The 15,687-nt window shown below is 37.2% G+C and overlaps 2 protein-coding genes, 1 long non-coding RNA gene and 2 other non-coding genes across 7 annotated transcripts; 2 read left to right on the top strand and 3 right to left on the bottom strand.

Moving 5' to 3' along the window:
• Window positions 1–1,177: 1,177 nt before the first annotated feature.
• On the top strand, window positions 1,178–3,440 carry LOC109167184. Of its 2 annotated transcripts, none has more exons than XR_002051805.1 (2): window positions 1,178–1,633; window positions 3,130–3,440. It is a non-coding gene; the product is annotated as an uncharacterized LOC109167184 (long non-coding RNA). The 2 variants fall into 2 exon arrangements; XR_002051804.1 differs by lacking the exon at window positions 1,178–1,633 and adding an exon at window positions 1,660–2,236.
• A 1,121-nt stretch (window positions 3,441–4,561) lies between these two features.
• Window positions 4,562–9,049, top strand: LOC109167041 (protein REVERSION-TO-ETHYLENE SENSITIVITY1-like). Of its 2 annotated transcripts, none has more exons than XM_019315943.1 (3): window positions 4,562–4,684; window positions 7,967–8,333; window positions 8,407–9,049. In XM_019315943.1, exons 2-3 carry the CDS (start codon window positions 8,049–8,051, stop codon window positions 8,830–8,832), a joined length of 711 nt encoding a protein of 236 aa, XP_019171488.1. In that variant the 5' UTR covers window positions 4,562–4,684; window positions 7,967–8,048; the 3' UTR covers window positions 8,833–9,049. The 2 variants fall into 2 exon arrangements, with proteins under 2 accessions (XP_019171488.1, XP_019171487.1); XM_019315942.1 differs by having other exon boundaries at window positions 4,577–4,697; window positions 8,407–9,031.
• Window positions 9,050–9,110: 61 nt separating this feature from the next.
• Window positions 9,111–9,182, bottom strand: TRNAE-UUC. The gene has a single exon. It is a non-coding gene; the product is annotated as a tRNA-Glu (tRNA).
• Window positions 9,183–9,256: 74 nt separating this feature from the next.
• TRNAE-UUC lies at window positions 9,257–9,328 on the bottom strand. Its single transcript has one exon. It is a non-coding gene; the product is annotated as a tRNA-Glu (tRNA).
• Window positions 9,329–13,529: 4,201 nt separating this feature from the next.
• LOC109167127 (basic blue protein) lies at window positions 13,530–15,423 on the bottom strand. Its single transcript, XM_019316064.1, has 2 exons — window positions 15,157–15,423; window positions 13,530–13,985 (listed from the first exon to the last, which is right to left on the bottom strand). The coding sequence occupies exons 1-2, from the start codon at window positions 15,326–15,328 to the stop codon at window positions 13,786–13,788; spliced, it is 372 nt and encodes a 123-aa protein (XP_019171609.1). The 5' UTR covers window positions 15,329–15,423; the 3' UTR covers window positions 13,530–13,785.
• Window positions 15,424–15,687: the final 264 nt, after the last annotated feature.

Below are 15,687 nucleotides of genomic sequence, written 5' to 3'. Positions count from 1 at the left end.
CATGCTTTTTGCATTATCGATGTGGACTTGACCAAACAGTGGGACAACATTAAATTGTAGTGCTTATTAGTTTATACTATGTATGTACTCTAATAAGCACATATGATCTGTCTGCATACACATATTAAGTCTGCATGAAAAACCGGAAAAGAATACGAATTAGTCTACCTGGAAAGAAAATGTTTGTAATCAATAATGGGCTATGCTGCAATGCTATTATGACTAGTTTCAGAATCTGTGATTCTTCTATGACCTAATGCACATAAGATTTCTTTTCATTTAAACTTTTTGTCTCTTTTCTCATCTCATTGGTAAAAAGCCAAATAACCAAACATGTACTGTAAACTACAAATCTAAAATGTTAGACTAAAATTGGTGGGGTGTGCCAGGCCAAGGCAATAGTGCAAAACCAAGGCGACACTCAAAGACCCAGGCAGCAAGCTACCTTGGTGGATCTTTCCCCTTAAAAAATTGAGTTAATATCGTGTGAGCCAATGGCTCACGTATCAGATATTAAACTGATAAGAACAGATACTACACTTGATCTTAGCCAAAAGGCCGAGAAAGGTATGCTTTATCTTGTTGACAGCCACTTCTTTTATAGTACTCATGCACTTTTACATGTTTTCTACATTCTCAATGTGGGACTAGAGCAAACAGTGGGATAACATGAAGTTGTAGTGCTGATTGCTATAATAAGTTAAGAAAGTTATTAAAAAATATTTAAGCCAAGTCTTGGAAGCTGTGCATCAAAATCTTGAAGATGACAGCCAACTTGTTTGCATCTGCATTTGCAACCAGAAAAAGAAGGTTTCGTTTTTAAATCCCTCCACCAGGAATGAAAATGTGTGATATAAAAAATGGTAATGCTGTTATAACTTCTGAATCTATGTTATTCCTTTACCTATGACTATGTGAATAATTTTTTTTTCCCATTCTTGATTTATAGCAGTGCTTAAATCCTCGTTTTGGTGACAGATACCAATAGAAGTTCCTGAAACAACAGCTCGCGGTTTGCTGGATATTACTTATTTGGATGAAAACCTGAGGTAAGCAATAAGGCAAAAATGCCTTCTCTGTTAACACCGCAAACAGAATTTTAAAATGACTGAATTTCTATCAATTAAATTTTTTAAGCCAGTCTGCACACATCTTAGGAGAAAATTGTTGCGGGAGATTAACCTTTAACACAGTTTTATGGATATCCTAGATAAAAAGTTTTTGGAGGGGGGCATGGTTTGGGAAAAAGAAAAAGTTTGGAAAGAAAATGTTTGTAATCAATAATATGCAATGCTAGTATGCTACTATAACTAGTTTCAGAATCAATGATTTCTTCTATGACACTACACACATAAGACTTGTTCTCCCTTCTTGATTTCTAGCAGTGATCATACAAAACAAGTATTAAACTACACAAAACTAAAATGATAGACTAGAATTGGTGGGGTGTGCCAGGCCAAGGCAATAGTGCAAAGCCAAGGCAACACTCAAAGACCCAAGCAGCAAGCTACCTTGGTGGATCTTTCCCCTAAAAAAATTGAGTTAATATCGTGTGAACCATTGGCTCACGTATCAGATATTAAACTGATAAGAACAGATACTACACTTGATCTTAGCCAAAAGGCCGAGAAAGGTATGAAATGTATTGTTGACAGACCGCTTCTTTTATAGTACTCATGCACCTTTACATGCTTTGTGTATTATCAATGTGGGACAACATTAAATTGTAGTGCTTATTAGTTCATATGTGTGTATATATACTCTAATAAGCACATATGATCTGGCATACACATATTTGTCTGCAGGAAAAACCGAAAAAGAATACAAATTAATCCTCTACCTGAAAAGAAAATGTTTGTAATCAATAATGGGACTGCAATGCTATTCTGACTAGTTTCAGAATCTGAGTCTTCTATGGGCATAAGATTTCTTTTAGCTTCTTGATTTCTAGCAGTGATCATACACTCCATAATTAACATAATTGCAACTTTCATCTCTTTTCTCATACTATAAACTACACATCTAAAATGTAAGACTAAAATTGGTGGGGTGTGCCAAGCCAAGGCAATAGTGCAAAACCAAGGCGACACTCAAAGACCCAGGCAGCAAGCTACCTTGGTGGATCTTTCCCCTTAAAAAATTGAGTTAATATCGTGTGAGCCAATGGCTCACGTATCAGATATTAAACTGATAAGAACAGATACTACACTTGATCTTAGCCAAAAGGCCGAGAAAGGTATGCTTTTTCTTGTTGACAGCCACTTCTTTTATAGTACTCGTGCACTTTTACATGCTTTCTACATTCTCAATGTGGGACATGAGCAAACAGTGGGATAACATGAAGTTGTAGTGCTGATTGCTATAATAAGTTAAGAAAGTTATTAAAAAATAGTTAAGCCAAGTATTGGAAGCTATGCATCAGAATCTTGAAGATGACAGCCAACTTGTTTGCATTTGCATTTGCAACAAGAAAAAGAAAGTTTCCTTTTTAAACCCCTCAGCCAGAATGAAAATGTGTGATATGAAAAATGGTAATCCTATTATAACTTCTGAATCTATGTTATTCCTTTACCTATATGACTATGTGAATACTTTTTTTTCCCCATTCTTGATTTATAGCAGTCCTTAAATACTCGTTTTGGTGACAGATACCCATAGAAGTTCCTGAAACAACAGCTTGCGGTTTGCTGCATATTACTTGGATGAAGAACTGAGGTAAGCAAGAAATGTCTTCTTTGTAAACATGTAAACAGAAGTTTAAACGGACTGCATTTCCTATCAATTAAATTTGGTATGCCACTCTGCAGACATCTTAGGAGAAAAATGTTGCAGGAAATTAACCTTTGCACAGTTTTTGAAGGGCATATATGGTCTGTGAAAAAACATCGTTTTGTGTCATCTTCTAATTGAGTTCTACTAAGATGTTGGACTAACATTGGCAGGGCGAGCCAGGCCAAGGTAATAGTGCAATACCAAGGCGACTCACGAAGGCCCAAGTAGCAAGCTACCTTAATGAGCCTTCCCCTTGAAAGATTAAGTTAATATCATGTGAACCGATGGCTCACGTATCAGATATTAAACTGATAAGAACAGATACTACACTTGATCTTAGCCAAAAGGCCGAGAAAGGTATGCTTTTCACTTTTGACAGCCCGCTTCTTTTATGTTGCTAATGTCCCTTCGCATTCTCCCTACAGAATCAATGTGGGAACATTTCAACAATCTGGGAAATAGAAGTCTGATCACTCTGATGATATGCAGATGCTTTATATTTCAATATATGCAAGTCTGAAACACTGTAGTTTATACTTATGAAATGCCCTCATCTTCAGACATTAGTATTGGAAAAGGATCATTGTTGTTGTTGCTGCTCTTACAGATATACCAGAAATACCTTAGACTAAAATTCATTTTATTATATTGCGTGTTCATTTTTAGTGAAACTATACGATTGTTGATGCCATGAAGAACGCTCGACCGAATTAATGAGTTACAAAGTTAATTTAAGCTCCAACAACAAACGAACCTACGAGCTATGCATTTTCGGGGCTAGCATCATTCCTTCGACCAAAATACGAATGAGATTAGGCAATGTTCATATTCAACAAGCAATGGCTGCAAGTTTATATTACCTTACTAAACAAGCAACGATTTATAACACAGGAGACTTAATAAGAAGTATACTAAAAATAACCATGTAAGTTTTATAGTATATTTTGCCTTATTATATGCGTGGGTCCCGCCTTAGTCCAACCAAGGTTGGAAATGGACCCATATCCAGTGTAAGATTTAAGATACACTGGGGTAGGTTTGAGGTTCATGCATCTTCCCTACTTCAATTCTGTCCCCTAATTATCTTAAACATGAAAATCAGAACTTTGAAAACAACCAAAAATAATAATTTTTTAATTTTTTATTTATGTTAATGTACATTTATCAAATTTAAAACAATATTTATAATTATTCATATTTCATACTCTACGAACTAATTAGAACTGGTAATTTTAGTAAAAATGTAATGAATCTTTAAAAAAAAAAAATTAAAATTAAATAGCAAAAACTTGTGTAAAATTATCTCATATATCTTTGTAGGGGTGGAGTCAAAAATGAAAATGTAATATTTATACCAAAAAATGTAATACTTATATGAAAAAGTGTAATTTTTTTTTAATACTTATAATTTGATATAAAAATATTATACTTTTTTCATAAATCTTATAAGAAAAATTTTAATATTTTTGATGAAAATGTAATAATTTTACATATAAACAAAAAATATTACACTTTTACATACAATTAATAAACATTTCATTCATGATTAGTGTTATATTTTTCAGTATAAGTATTATATTTTTATATTGAAATGACCTAATGTACAAATAGAAATTCGTGAGACAGTATAAGATAAGTGAGTCCAGTGCGAACAGAGACTCGTCTGAGTATGGTACAGACTTAAAAGATGTGTCTTATAGTTAAGGCATGCTCAGAAGATCTCGTGTTTAACCCAGAAATAAAATAAAATTCCTTGAGTCAACATTTTACAGCAATATAGAATATAGAATACCAATAAAGAGCATGTGCTAAGATGTTTGCGTGTCTTGTCTGCTTCATCAACAGCATGCATCGTAGCATACTCCAACATCACACCTGCAGATTGCTTCAACTCCCTCATCAGTCTTTGCAGGTTTCGCGTCATTGTATGAATTATATTTCCCATTTTTTAAAAATGTCAAATTCATAAGCATCTTATATCTTTCCTCTTTTTTTCTTTTTTCTTTTTTCTTTTTTTGTTCTTTTAATTATTGAATTTCAGTTCATATTTGCGCATTGGTTATGATATTTGTATAATTGTATGCATATATATACGCTGATTCTGGGCTCCAAAAAGATAATATTTTTGTTGATGGAAAAATTCCCTGCGAATGCGAAACAATGGAACTGAATAATTATTTGATTAGCTTCATTTTTATTATTTTATTTAAAATTTTGAATATTTGTTATTGCTGATTGTAGCTATGCAATGCCCTAATTTTGACTGGATAGAGATTACAGCATTCTTTCCTAGATTTCTTGATAGTTCATCAGAGCAAAATGATTTATTTTTTTTGTTGATGCATATACATATTGTTTTAAATATCTTATTGCTGAATAGGAAAAATTGTAGTTGGTGAAATTTGTTCCTCCACGATATTGCTTGTACTTGTCCAAAAAAAAAAAAAAAAAAAAAAAAGGCTTTTGGTTTAGTGTAAATTAAAAGTGATTGACTTACAGCCTCACTAAATCACAAGTATTTTTTTCGAAAAATACCGCCCCCGATGTTGCGCAGGATATAGTTGGAAAGTTGGGGATTGTAGAAACGAAAGACCTGGGCCGGTATCTCGGTGTACCATCTTTACATGGCAGGGTCACCTGCAACACTTATGCGGGCCTCCTCGATAGAATCTCGGCCAGATTGGAGGGTTGGAAAGCAAAGACTCTCTCTCTTGCCGGACGAGTCACTTTGGCCAAATCTGTGCTTAACGCTATCCCGATCTATACCATGCAAACGGCTGCCCTCCCTAAGGGTGTCTGCTCGGAGATAGAGAAAAGGACCAGGCGATTCATATGGGGCCGGGATGAACAATCTGGGAACAATAAGATGAGTCTGGTGGCCTGGGACATAATCACTACGGACAAAACGCGTGGGGGCTTGGGTTTGAGAAACCTACATACCATGAATAGGGCATGTATGATGAAGCTGGGTTGGAGACTTAAGACGGAACCAAATACTCTATGGGCGAAAACGCTTACTACGAAATACCATCACAGGTCGGGCTCACATCTGGTTACCACTCGTAGAAGAAGCATCTCCAACGCATGGAAAGGGATTAGTGCTGAGCGAGAAACTTTAGAAAGCGGACTCACGCATGTCGTCCGAAATGGGAAATCTACGAGGTTTTGGATGGACTCTTGGCTCACAGCAAAACCTCTATATGAGAAGCTCCGTGGCACCCTCGGCCTCCCAGAACTATATGCAACAGTGAACGAATACTGGGATAAAGTTAGAGGTTGGAAATGGGAGAAGATACAGCGATACCTTCCCACTGAAGAGCTAGAGCGCCTTGCCAGTTTATGCTTAACAGAAGAAAATACTCCAGATGGATGGGGTTGGAGCCCAGACCCTCGTGGGTGCTTTTCGGTCAAGTCAGCGTATGGGTGGGCAGACAATGCTGCTAGACAGGAGGCTGACAAAGTCTGGGGCCTTATTTGGTCTTTAAGGGTTCCGGCAAGAATCTCGATGTTTATCTGGCTAGTTAAGCATGGGAGAGTTCTAACGAATTATGAAAGAACGAGGAGACATATCACATCTAACGAATACTGTTACAATTGTGCAGGTCAGCGTGAGGATTTGGATCATCTCTTTAGACGATGCCATGACGTGGATCGTATTTGGAGACACTCGCTACAACGACGTACAGAGGAGTCTATGCGCAATCTCGACTGGAATAGCTGGCTTACGATGAACTTGAAAGGGGACCGCCAGCAAGGCTTCGAGGATGGTTGGCCCGAGCGGTTTGGAACCAGACTTTGGTGGTTATGGAAATGGCGTAATGAAGCAGTCTTTAATAGAAACCTCCTGCCACTGGAGCAGAAGCTGGACTGGCTACGAAGATGCGACAGCGAGACGGCGGCGGCTTTTGAAGAAAGACACTGGCCTTTGCAGAGACACAACAGGGGAGGTGAAGAAAGGCTGTCATGGGAGAAACCAGATGAGGGATGGCTAAAGCTGAATACGGACGGCAGTTGTACGAGTGATGGCCAGGCAAGCTGCGGTGGTGTCCTTCGGGATACTCATGGCAACTGGTGCAGAGGCTACACATATAGAATAGGAAGATGTACGAGTACAGTGGCGGAGGCGTGGGGTGTGCTGCAGGGCCTACGCATGGCTAAGGAGTATGGTGCAAGGAGAATAATGATAGAATGTGACTCAAAGATGCTGGTAGAGGCGTTAAAGGGAAAGGAAACCGGGCAGGAGCAAAATAATAATATTGTTCGGAGGTGCATTAAAGAAGCGGAGAACTTCTTAGCTGTAGTTTTCCTGCATATCTACAGGGAACAGAACAAACTCGCCGACAAATTGGCGAAGTGGGCGTTGACGACTCAGGGTGGCCTCCACATCTTTGAAGTTCCGCCGGGGGAGTTTGAGGTTCGGATGGCTTTAGATCGGCTGGGAGCTTCATCGCCCAGACGAGTGTCTCACTGAGGGCCTCTCTTTCTAGTCTCTGGGGTTTCCCCCTCTTCTATGATCCAAAAAAAAAGTGATTGACTTACACCATGAGAATACAACGGGGGTGTTTGATAAATAGTTCTTAGCTGATTGGGTTAGTGAATTTGGTTAGTTGATAGCATTAGCTGATTGTAGAAAGATGTTTAGTAAAATAGCTGTTAGCTGATAACTGATTACATGCAAAATGATTTTCTCAAAAAAATTGATTGAAAAAGTTGTTTCGAACAGTTTTTTGAATTTTAGCATTTTTGAGCAATAAGCTGTTACAAAAAGTTAATTAATCAAACAATCATATTAATTATTTAACCAAGTCAAACAACTATGGTCAAATAAGCCAAAATTGGCTGATAAGTTAATTATGTTACCAAACAGGGCCATTTTATTTGTGGATGGTAACTAATATTGTTCCAAGAATACAATGAAAATCCTTACAAGTACAGATACAATACTGTGTGTCTGAGTTTCTATGTGATTTCAGAGGATGGATTCATAGCTTATGTATTTAAATACCAATGTGCATAGAACGATTTCTTTAAACTTGAGGTCATGATTGAAGAATGTAAATTTAGCTTGTAAATGCCATAGACCTTTTTCATGATTGGGACCGTGATTTTTCACAAATTATGGTTTTGTGGCGTTATTTCCTTCCATTTTCGTCCCATACTTCTTGATTGGTCTTAACTGTTCACTATGTGGCAGACATGGGAGAAGATTGAGAGAAGTAAACTCGCAAGTTAGGGATATCATATTGTACATTGGTTGTATCTGTTGGCTTCGTGGGATGGAGATTGCATCTACTTTTGGCATCGAAAGAATAACACGTGCGGAGAGAATTCAGCACGAACTATGGCCGTTAGATGAAATAGATCCTAAGAAGGCGAAGTTCCCGTGTTGCTTAGTTTGGACTCCTCTTCCCGTGGTCTCATGGTTGGCGCCTTTCATTGGCCATGTTGGCATATGCAGGGAGGATGGAACCATCTTAGATTTCTCGGGGTCCTACTTAATCAATGTTAACAATTTTGCGTTTGGAGCTGTAGCCAGGTACTATCAGTTGGACAGAGAGCAGGTATGTTTGATAATTCGTTAAGGTTTCTTTCTGTTCTTCTCGTTTTCCAATTCACTTTGTTTGATATAAACAGTGTTGTTTTCCTCTGAACCTTGCTGGGCACACGTGCAAATGTCGTTACAAGCATATAGACTATGGCACAGCGATCACGTGGGACGAGGGGCTCCTCTCGAGCATGCGCCGCTTTGAGCACCAATCCTACAACCTCTTCACTTGTAACTCTCACTCGTTCGTTGCCAACTGCCTGAACCGGCTATGCTATGGCGGATCGATGGGCTGGAACGTGGTTAACGTGGCGGGTCTAGTGCTCACCAAGGGCTGCTGGGTTAATAATGGCTTTGCGATACTGAGATCTTTCTTGCCATTCGTCGTGGTGCTCTGCTTCGGACTAGCCTTAGTCGGATGGGCTTTCTTGATTGCATTGTTGTCGTTTTCTCTCCTCCTCCTTGGATGGTTTTTGGTCGCTACATACTGTGTCAAAGGTCTGTTGGAATACTAGAATTTTGTGAATCTTTATGATGAAACAACTGGGAATAACTGTGCTGCTGTTAAGTGTAAATAGTCCCATAAAATTGTTCAAAGTTCAATGGACCCTTGCACCTTAGATTATACTTTCTGGGAAAATTTAACAAAATATAGTGTACCCTTTTGCAATTTGGTATGTCTGATTTTACATTATGACTATTGATCATGATTAATATGGAGGAGTAATTCAATTAGCAGCTCAGCAGCCTAATGGCTAATGCCTTAAAAGCATTGTTAAAAAAGGGACAAGAATTCCGTTGCCGGGAATCGAACCCGGGTCCCCTGGGTGAAAGCCAAATATCCTAACCGCTGGACGACAACGGAATTGTTGCAAGTGGTTCTAAAGCCAAATATACACCAGGTGGATAATGCCTTAAGCATTGTAAAAAGGATGAAAATTCCGTTGCCGGGAATCGAACCCGGGTCTCCTGGGTGAAAGCCAGATATCCTAACCGCTGGACGACAACGGAATTGTTGTAAATAGTTCAAAAAACTATTATTCCACTGTTTCTAATTAGATTTTTTGGTTGGGTTGGGGGGGAGGTGGGGGGGTGGGAGCCTTGGGGCCTTGGGGGGCGATTGTGGGAATGGAGTGTCCATAATTCCAACCAAGTTAGTTAGATGATTTAGTAAGCTAAAACAAAAAAGAGTTTTCTCGTAACACAACTCAATTGGTTAATCAATTCAAAATAAGTTTATAAGTTTTGTTTTGCTAGCTGCAAATGTAACTTTACAGGTGAACACTAATGTACAAGTATAAAAAAGAGTTTTGGGCATAACGGATTAAAGATAGAAAATAAAAGTTGTATGCATACAAAAAGGAAAAGTGTGTATGCAATATGCTAAATTAAAGTCAAACACGTTTAAAAGTAATTTGTCCACAAAAGAATATAGATTCCCAATCATCAAAATTAAAGCCTAATCCCCATTCTCACCACCAGCTTGCTAAAGAATGAACATAGAAAAGGGTTTGGATGGATCGATCGGATGTGAGTTGACAATGTGATTACTCACATGGTGAGTGGGAGACAAAAGCAACTCATTCAAATTTTGCACTCTCCTTTTTAAGCAAGGTCAAAAAAGCACTATACCACCCCCAACACCTACTAACTGTACATACTGTGGTCACAGTAGATCACTGGTCAAACATATATATATTCATGTCTCGGCCACATCTCAATTGGTTAGCAAATTCAAATTAAAATAAAGTCATAACATTTGCTTTGCAAATAATCACATGATGTAAAGTTTGAAGTTGATGCACATTTTAGGATTTACTTCATCCATCAGTTTAGTTCTATGACAGAAATGATAAAAACATCAAAGTGGGTAGATCCCTTGATGAGGATGGGACTGGGGTGAATGGTAAAAGTACGAGTTTAACTCACTTGGTTCAGTAGGTAGTATTTGAGAGAATATATAAGAAATGGTAAGAGCCCAAATTTGAAATTCAAACTTGTATATTCACTTAATTTTTTTGAATGCTACTGACTCTATTACAATGTAGTATCTGTTCATAAAGTCAATGCCCCCTGACTGCAACTCGGATACCATTAGACTACAAGATCTTGGCGTATATTCACTTAATTAATTAGGCTTTATTGTGGTTAAAATATTAGATTCTAATTAAAGGCGTGGTAAAAACATTTTTAAATTTTACTGGATTGTGAACTTGAATTTTGTGACTAGAGATTAATTAAGTAAAATCTTTGACACGACCTAACTTTGTGATTTATGTATTCTGTAGTCGTATAAACTCAAAAGAAATCCTTATTTATTCTCACTAGTCTCGCCAATTTAAAGTGATGAAAATTAAATGAGGACCTTCTCAACTCGAATGATGAACATATGCAGTTGAAATTTATTTCAAGTTTATACAACGTAACTACAAAACGTATAAATCAAAGTTTAGTGTTCAGAAATTAAGAATTTATGTTCGTTTCTAACGAATATTTGTTAGAAGTTATGACGATTAACGGATCAGAAAATCAGAATTATTGATGAAAATGAAATAATCAAGAGACTAACATTGATCATTTTCATAACTAATATAATATGACTACAAATAACATAACAATACTACTAAATAATTAAAGATAATAAAGGATGAAAAGTAGGCAGAATTAATAATCCTTTTAGAAAGAAAAATGTAAACGCATGCATGGGCAAGAACTTTTCGTAATATATACAAAAGTGAAGTCCAATATTTCCCCCCACTAATCCTACAAACATCATGCACGCTCATGCACCCACTTTCTTCAACCCACCACCCAAAAAAGCTCTCTCTATACTATTATTGTCCTCCATTTTTTTACCATACATTTTTCAGTAATAAATACTTATCATGCCCCTCTCGATTCACCCTATGGTCAAAAAAAAAAATGTTATAATAAGAGATGTGAAGCTTCATCAACTCATCAGCTGTTATTCTCCTTCTTCCTGCAGGGTTTCTCAGAAGTATTGCAGAGTCATTTTGGCATTCTGTCCACCTCCTTCACTTCATTATACACACATTCTGACACACAGACATGTTTACACCATACATATGTAGTATATACTGCATTTACATTATTATATACATAGCAGCAGATCAGACAACGTTAAAGACGAGGAGGAGGCGGTCAGCATGCCAAACTACCTCTGCATATTTCTTTTTTGAGAAACCTAGCTAGCTTCACCCAGGCAAGTATTATACTGCCAGCTTGAAGGCAGGCTTTGCTCAATGCACATCAATAAATATATAGTGGCTGCAAATTTTCTCGTAAATCAAAGAAGTAGTTGTGGTATGTATGTATACATTTTATAATGATATATATAAAATATATAGTGTATGTTGATTTGTGTGTGTTTTTGTTGTTATTTAAAATGTTGTTGGTAGTTTTAATATTATATTGCTTTTGAAACATTGATGATTTTAAAATATATATATATAATATAATTCAAAATATAATTATAATTGGTGGAATATAGGATTCATGTTTGGCCAATTATAATTAATTAAACTGGAACCATCGATTTAGAACTTGGATTGTTGGATGGAAACAAAAATGTTAGAACTGTGAACTAAATTACCGGAACCATCGATTTTTTAAACTAAAGATTAACCTTCAAATTAAAGTTCAAGTTTGATCTATTGCTTACATATTTAGAACTGGACTATATAGTTTAGAACTGAAATCGAAATGGGCTTTGAACCAGTTGAGATGGTTGGATAGTTAACTTGTGAATTGAATTTGAGGTTGAACTAAGCCTATGGTCACAAGTAGTTGTTACATAATTATATATTTAGAACCACGACTTAATAATTTAGAATTGAACTAGCAATAGGTTTCAATCCCAATTGAATTGATCAAAAAGTGAAATACAATTATTGTGACTTAAGATTGAACGTAACTAAGGTCATATGTTCGATCAAATTCCATTTGGGAGTTACTTATTAACCTTTTACTACAGCTAGTCAAGATTTGAGTAAGTCAATTTATTTCTTCAGAATTCTTTAATTTATTGGCTACAATCTTGTTCGTGGACGAGTTTCACCCACCAAACTCCAGTCATATTTACTATTGCCTTGGAGCTAGGCCCTGTTAAGACTTAGTCTAGCTTTTTTCTGTTTCCTTGCTCTGTAAAGCTTATTTAAAGCTTGTTTATGTTTAATGCAATGCAATGCAACTGTTCTCACTCTCACATGGTATCAGAGTCATCCCTCTAGCGAGCTTCTTTTTTTTTTTTTTTTTAATTCTGAGAGCCATTGGCAAGCTGTCAAGCGGATCGATATTACGCTATCTGAAAGGTACATTGCATTTTGACCTACATTTTCGGCGTGGGTGTCTGCTATCGCTTGTGGCATTTTCATATTCTGATTGGGGTGGTGTTCGTGATGGGGGGCGTTCTACCACGACCTATTGTGTATTTTTTGGTTCTAATATTATATTATTTGTTGGAAGTCTGCAAAACAGCGTTCAGTGTCTCGGTCCTCCACGGAAGCTGAATTTCGGGCTCTTGCTAATTCCGCTAGTGAAGTTATGTGGGTCCAAAATTTGTTGTGTGAACTTGGGGTTCATTTGCATTCTACACCGATGCTGGTTACTGACAATTTGAGTGCTTCGTAACTGTGCAAAAATCCGGTTTTCCACTCACGAATGAAACACTTGGCGTTGGACTATTTCTTTGTGTGTGAACAGGTTACTTCTGGAACTCTGCGAGTCACTTATGTCCGGTCGGCTGAGCAGGTTGCGGACCTTCTAACTAAACCACTTGGTCATTGGCTTTTTGTTGCGTTTCGGTTCAAGCTTGGGCTCACCGATGGTGCCTCAATCTTGCGAGGGCGTGTTAAGACTTAGTCTAGGCCTCATATATTAATTCTATTATATTTGTTTTATTATCTTGTGGTTTAGCTTTTATCTGCTTCTTGTTTCCTTGCTCTGTAAAGCTTATTTAAAGCTTGTTTACATTTAATGCGATGCAAGTATTCTCGCTCTCACAGGCCCAACCTATATGATCTAAGTCCAATGCTCCACCATCAATCTCCCACTTCGATAAGATTATGTGACTACACTTAGTATATTATATCAATCCCTTCGCTTCATATTATGTGTTTGTGGTTAGTATATCATGTGCATTTAATTAATAAATTATTTGTAGAATAAAGCATTCCACACTAAAAAGCACTGCAAATAAAGTACTCAGTATTTTATAAGCACGAACCATATTAAGACTACTAGTAGAAAGTAGAAACCACACAGTAGAAATAGCTAAACCAATGGACTTGGCACTAGTTATATATGCATAAGCTTAGACAAGCCACGCACAGTTCCTTAAATTAGCAACAACGTAATACTGCATTTATTTATGCGTTTTAATTAACTATATATATCATCATCGCCTTGCGTAAACCATACATATGTGTCCCCGAAAATCATGGATTTCGTCAAACAGCGGTGATAGCGATCTTCATTCCGGACTCGCAGTGGCCTGGGAAACTGCAGATGAAGAAATTCTGTCCCTTCACCAGCTTGATCCTGTCTTTCCCGGTCTGATACGTCTTGGCGCCGCGCGGCGGACGGCAGCTGTTGTAGCCTGCACGGTTCACGGCCACCACGTTGTGGTAGCTGGAGCCGTAGTTGAACGCTGCATGCAATATATAATCAAGTCACTCTCAACCAATTCAAAATAAATTCAATTATAATTTTATGGTGGACACTAGTACGATCATTTCGAGGCCAATAAATCATTTGAGACACATTTCATGATTTGTCTCCATTAGTCTCACGAGCAAGAGCCAGGGGTTCAAGGGGATTATAAATTTACAAGGGTGACTCTAATGGAGCGATCTATTTACTTTTTTTTGTTTGAGTCAGTCAACTAAAAATAATTTAGGTTGATTTACCATTGTGGTTTTTGACTACATACGGGGTAAACAAACAAAAAAGTTTAGCGTGTTTGGAAACCAAGAAAATAACTTCTGAAACATATTTTCTAGAAAATGAGTTATTTTTCATAGGCGAACCGTTCTACCATAAATGAAACGCGGGCGGTTGGTCGCCTTCCATCAGAGAAGATAAACTGTTCCCTTTCTCTGATGGAAGGAGACCAGCCTTCTCCGGCGGAAGGCAACCATTGGTCGCCTTCTCATTCCGCCGCCCGAGAGCTTTTTATCTACATGAAAAATGACTTTCCCCCCAAAAAAAAAAAGGAAAATTCATTTTCCAAACAACTAGTTTTGTTTTCCTTTGATCAAAAATCAATTTCCATGGACTCTAATATTTTCTCATTTGCCAAATACTAGAAACTCAAAAATTTATTTCTAAAATAATCATTTTCTTGATTTCCAAATACACTCTTAATCATAGTACATCCAATATTAATTTTTCACGCCACACACTAAAGGAACATGTTGGGATAATATATATAAATTTATAAATATACAATCTCACTATCATCAACCTACACTTTTATTTTTTTGTTAAACATTCTTAACTTTTGCACTACCGGCATAAAGAACTAAAGAACTATGTCGAGGACTTGAGGGTAATATATATACAGAGTACGTAAAGCTCAGTATTGACAGCTGGGCATGGATTTGGAGACTTTAGATTAGCCTAACCTGGAAATAAAACCTAATGTATTATATATAGTATCACTAAATTAAACAAGATCTATATATGTCTAAAAGCATTGTAAAACTTTGTACCACTGAGACTAGATTAGATTGCAATGATAAGAAACTGTACATAGATCTCGGTGGGATATATATATATACAAGTTTGAGTGTGTATACAATATACTGTATAGTACTTACCGAGCACATCGCCGGCTCTGAAGCGTTTTCCTTTGGGCCAGCTGTCGACGTTAAAGGTCCAGCCGCCGGAACCACCGACGGTGTAAACGGCGGCCTGAGCCACCTCGGAGTGAAGCAGAAGCACGCACAGCACAACCGCCGCGCACACCATCACTGCACTGCCTCTTCCCATCCTATCCTGCTGGGAGCTGAGCTAAGAGAGAACCAGAGAAAATTATTATGGAAAACAGATCGAGATGGCAGACTGTGTAAGGTGTTAGGAGCATTTATAGAAAAAAAAAAAAAAAAGTAATAATCCCATCCTACACCCGACACTAGTCATGCTCAGTATCTTTATTCTTAGCATATTAAGTATGCAGACAAGAAGTCTAACGTTTCACACATACTAGTGTACCAAAACAAAAATGAAATTAATATAGTGCCGTACAATTTCACTATATTTTATACGATTGTGCTTATGGAAAAATTAAAGTCCGTTACTTTTGTATTGTATTGCGCGTATTCTTATTGAGTGTATTGCATGTATTTTTA

Source organism: Ipomoea nil, unplaced genomic scaffold (assembly GCF_001879475.1).
Source record: "Ipomoea nil cultivar Tokyo-kokei standard unplaced genomic scaffold, Asagao_1.1 scaffold3147, whole genome shotgun sequence".
Taxonomy (NCBI): Eukaryota; Viridiplantae; Streptophyta; class Magnoliopsida; order Solanales; family Convolvulaceae; genus Ipomoea; species Ipomoea nil.
This window is presented reverse-complemented; position numbering and strand designations above follow the sequence as displayed.

What these genes read in the sequence shown, in the direction of transcription:
- LOC109167041 (XM_019315943.1), top strand. Translation starts at nt 8,049, where the DNA reads ATGGAGATTGCATCTACTTTTGGCATCGAAAGAATAACACGTGCGGAG. An exon ending in ATCAGTTGGACAGAGAGCAG is followed by an intron (nt 8,334 to 8,406) that starts GTATGTTTGATA and finishes TGATATAAACAG; the next exon opens with TGTTGTTTTCCTCTGAACCT.
- LOC109167127 (XM_019316064.1), bottom strand. Translation starts at nt 15,328, where the DNA reads ATGGGAAGAGGCAGTGCAGTGATGGTGTGCGCGGCGGTTGTGCTGTGC. An exon ending in CAGAGCCGGCGATGTGCTCG is followed by an intron (nt 13,986 to 15,156) that starts GTAAGTACTATA and finishes TATTGCATGCAG; the next exon opens with CGTTCAACTACGGCTCCAGC.